The sequence below is a fragment of the Pithys albifrons genome, chromosome 1 (assembly GCF_047495875.1).
Source record: "Pithys albifrons albifrons isolate INPA30051 chromosome 1, PitAlb_v1, whole genome shotgun sequence".
Taxonomy (NCBI): Eukaryota; Metazoa; Chordata; class Aves; order Passeriformes; family Thamnophilidae; genus Pithys; species Pithys albifrons.
In genome coordinates this window covers 46,032,683-46,036,102 of record NC_092458.1, presented here as the reverse complement: position 1 = coordinate 46,036,102, position 3,420 = coordinate 46,032,683, and the positions used below count along the sequence as shown (strand labels likewise).

The following is a 3,420-nucleotide window of genomic DNA, read 5'->3' as shown; positions in this document are numbered from 1 at the left end:
GCCGGGAGCGGCGCGCGCAGACGCGCCCCCGGTCGCCGCGGTGACGACGCGTGCGGCGGCCCCGCCCCCGCCGCGCGCAGGGAGGGCGGAAGCGCGCGCGTGTTCCCGCCGCCGCCGCCGCGGTCGGGCTGTGAGAGGCTGCCCCGTACACCCCCGGCTGGGACCGACCCGCACACCCCCGGGCCGGGAGAGCCCCGCACACCCCCAGCTGGGACCGACCCACACACCCCCGGCCTGAGACAGAGCGCACACCCCCGGGCCGGGAGTGCTCCGCACACCCCCAGCTGGGATCGACCCGCACACCCCCACGCTGGGACCGACCCGCACATCCCCGGGCTGGGACCGCATCGCGGACAGGCTGGGCCACTGCTCCGCGCTCTCGCCGCTGCCGTGCGCGGTGACCGCCCGGGCGGCTGCCCGCTACTGCGAGCTGCTCGGGGAATCCGGCGGGCGGAACAGCATCCCCTGTCCTGAGCTGCCCCGCAGAGCCCCGCGGCGGGCCCGGGCTCCGAGCAGCGCCGGCTGATCAGTAACACCGCGGTCCGCGTCCGGAGGCTGCCAAAGGCCGTACTGGGTCAGCCTGCCGGGTAAGGTAAGAACATCGTGGCTGCTGCTACCAGGAAGGCAGGCAGGGCTTGGAAGGAGGGTGATGCCAGGTAGGGGTCGGCCTCTTCCCCCAGGGAACTAGTGAGAGAACAAGAAGCCATGGCTTAAGTTGGACATTAGGAGGAATTTCTTTACGGAAAGGAGTATTTGACATTGGAATGGGCTGTCCAGGGAGGTGCTGGAGTCACCGTCCCTGTAGGGGTTTAAGGAAAGGCTGGATGCAGCACTCAGTGCCATGGTTTAGTTGGCACAGTGGTGTTCGGTGACAGGATGGACTCGTTGATCTCAGAGGTCTTTTCCAACCTAACTGATTCTGTGATCAAAGTATTCCGTTACCGTTTCTTCCAGAAGGTCTTGTTACGCTTCCTATTGGATGTCCTCTGGTGCTGTATATGCCTCATGGCTTTCCAGAGTTGTCAGTGCATGCACTTCTGGTAGCTTGCACGCACGTCTTTATTTTGTCATAGCATCATACTAGTAAGCAAGATTTATACTGGTATTTAGCTTACTGTAGTCAAAACCACTGCTAGCAATTGTTTAGAAAGAGTCCTCAGGCAACCGCTCTCTTCAGACCTTGTCAAAATGTTTTTCTTAGGTGAAAAGAAAAATCAAATCTTGTGATATTGAGAAGCATCACTTGCTTAGTGGTCTAGTTTAACCGATTAATTTCTCATAGCAACATTCATCTCAGTTGGTTTTTTTTTTTTCTTGCAGTTAATTCTTCCGAGTGCTCATCTCAAAGTATAGCTTAAAAGAAGCTTTGCCTATAGTAGAAGAAAATGTCGCAGGAAAGCTCTAAGGAAATCAGGAAAGTAAATGTTTCCAGTTCCTTGGAATCTGAAGATATCAGCTTAGAAACCACAATGCCAACTGATGATGTTTCTTCCTCTGAAGAGAAAGAAGGTACTGTAAAAATCACTAAGCAGCTGATTGAACGGAAGGAGTTGCTCCATAATCTTCAGCTGCTTAAAATAGAATTATCTCAAAAAAACCTGATGATTGACAACTTGAAAGTGGACTATTTGACCAAGGTAAGGAGTGTTTATTTGTTTTATTTTGGTTTTGGTGCTTTTAGTGTAAGGTAGAAACTTCTGAAAAAAAAATTTCTTTGAATTGCAGGATGGAAGCCTATTTAGTTGACTTGGGGGTTTCCTTTAGTGTGTTTTGTTTGTGTTCTTTAATGAGAAGAAAAGACAAAGATATGGCAAACTTAGCTTATTTGTCCAAGTTGCTATACATACAAATAAATGAGGCAGGATCTAATTAGTTCTACCTTTTCTAAATACAAAAGAAAAACACCTATTTTCTTTTAGTAATAAAGAATAGTTGTCACTGATGTTAGCAGCTTTTGAACCTGAACTTGTTGAATACTAGAAAAAGTGATCCTAATACTATTCAATATTAATAAAGATGTGGCTAGAATATAGCAACATGCTGATAGTAGATGTTGTCCTGCACAGTTTCCACTAAGATGCATGAAATTAAGGAAGATATAAAAGCTTTGCCACATTTGAGTGCAGTTTGTGCTTACAACCTACTACATACCAGCTGGCTTTCATTGGCTTGCTGCTCCGAGTTCAAGCCTGATTTGAAATTCATTGAACAGGTGGCTATTTGGTTGAAAGAGACCCCTTCAAAGACAAGTCTTTATTTTCGGTTCATCGGGACAAAATCTGTGTCATGTTCTATGAAGCCTTAGCATATTTAGGGTGTTTTCTTAGACACTCGTTGTTGCACTTCCCACAGCATTGGGCTCTTTATTTTTTTCTCTCAAGTTGTTATTTTTGTAAAATATTTTTTAAAAATTACTGAGATAACTTTTCTTCATTTTATACTTATATTCTTTACATTTAGATTGAGGAGCTGGAAGAGAAGCTTAATGATGCAATCCATCAAAAGCAGGTGTTGTCTTTACGACTGGATAGTCAGCTGGCATTACAGCAAGAAGATGCTAGGTATGATGGAAGTAAAGTTAAGAACTTCATCTTTTACTGCCCATTAATTAATTTGAATTTGTATAATTAAGTTATTAATGGAAACAGATAACTATTAATTGCAGGAGTAGGTTTTCTTTTGCAGATTATATTAGTATATTTATTCTAAAAATGGAATTTACATATTTAATTTACATATAAGTAAATTGGAATTCAACTCTTGTGGGCTGAAGTTTGTGGATTTGGTTTTAATGTTACCTCTATTCAAAATTTAATAGAAAATGGGAGTAAAATATTCTTTAAACCAAGCAAAAGGGGTAGGCAGAGGGGGCAGAATTTCGATCAGTTTAAACTGAATTTTTAATAACTGTCGTGTAGATGACTTGGAAAAGGTAAGGGGATAACATTTAGCATCTCCAGTCAAGATTGCTTATTTGTCAGAAATACTTTAGTTAATGATATAGAAACTCACTTTCCGTCTTGCTTTTCTGAAATATTTTTGGTTAACCTGTAGCTGAAAAATAGACTGGCCAGCAGGCTTCTTCAAACTGCTTTGTCAATCAAATACTTTAACAACTGTGAAGGCAGAGCATTATTTACAAAGTCTCTTACAGTAGAGGATGCACCAGCTTACAGGATGAGGCTAATTCAAAGTCATACTCTGTAGTAAGGCTAGAACAGATTTAGGAATGGGAAACCAGACCTGAAATTACTTACAGGAAAGTCTTTCAGCTAAGAGCAGCTGATTGCCAGAAAAACATATGCTTAGTTGTACCAGAGTGGAATATTTTTATGTTGGCCATACTTGAATTATCTAAGGAGCACTCAGTAAAGTACTGATGTGCAAATTTTTATTAATAGGCATAAAAAAGTTGAACTA

At 43.9% G+C, this 3,420-nt stretch overlaps 1 protein-coding gene across 1 annotated transcript in view; it reads left to right on the top strand.

Moving 5' to 3' along the window:
* Positions 1-85: 85 nt before the first annotated feature.
* PIBF1 (progesterone immunomodulatory binding factor 1) overlaps positions 86-3,420 on the top strand; it is a 122,402-nt gene continuing 119,067 nt past the window's right edge. Inside the window, exons 1-3 of the mRNA XM_071550119.1 lie at positions 86-592; positions 1,321-1,637; positions 2,461-2,561. Of these exons, the coding sequence (XP_071406220.1) occupies positions 1,386-1,637; positions 2,461-2,561 (353 nt within the window). The 5' untranslated portion in view covers positions 86-592; positions 1,321-1,385. The remainder of the gene's footprint in view (positions 593-1,320; positions 1,638-2,460; positions 2,562-3,420) is intronic.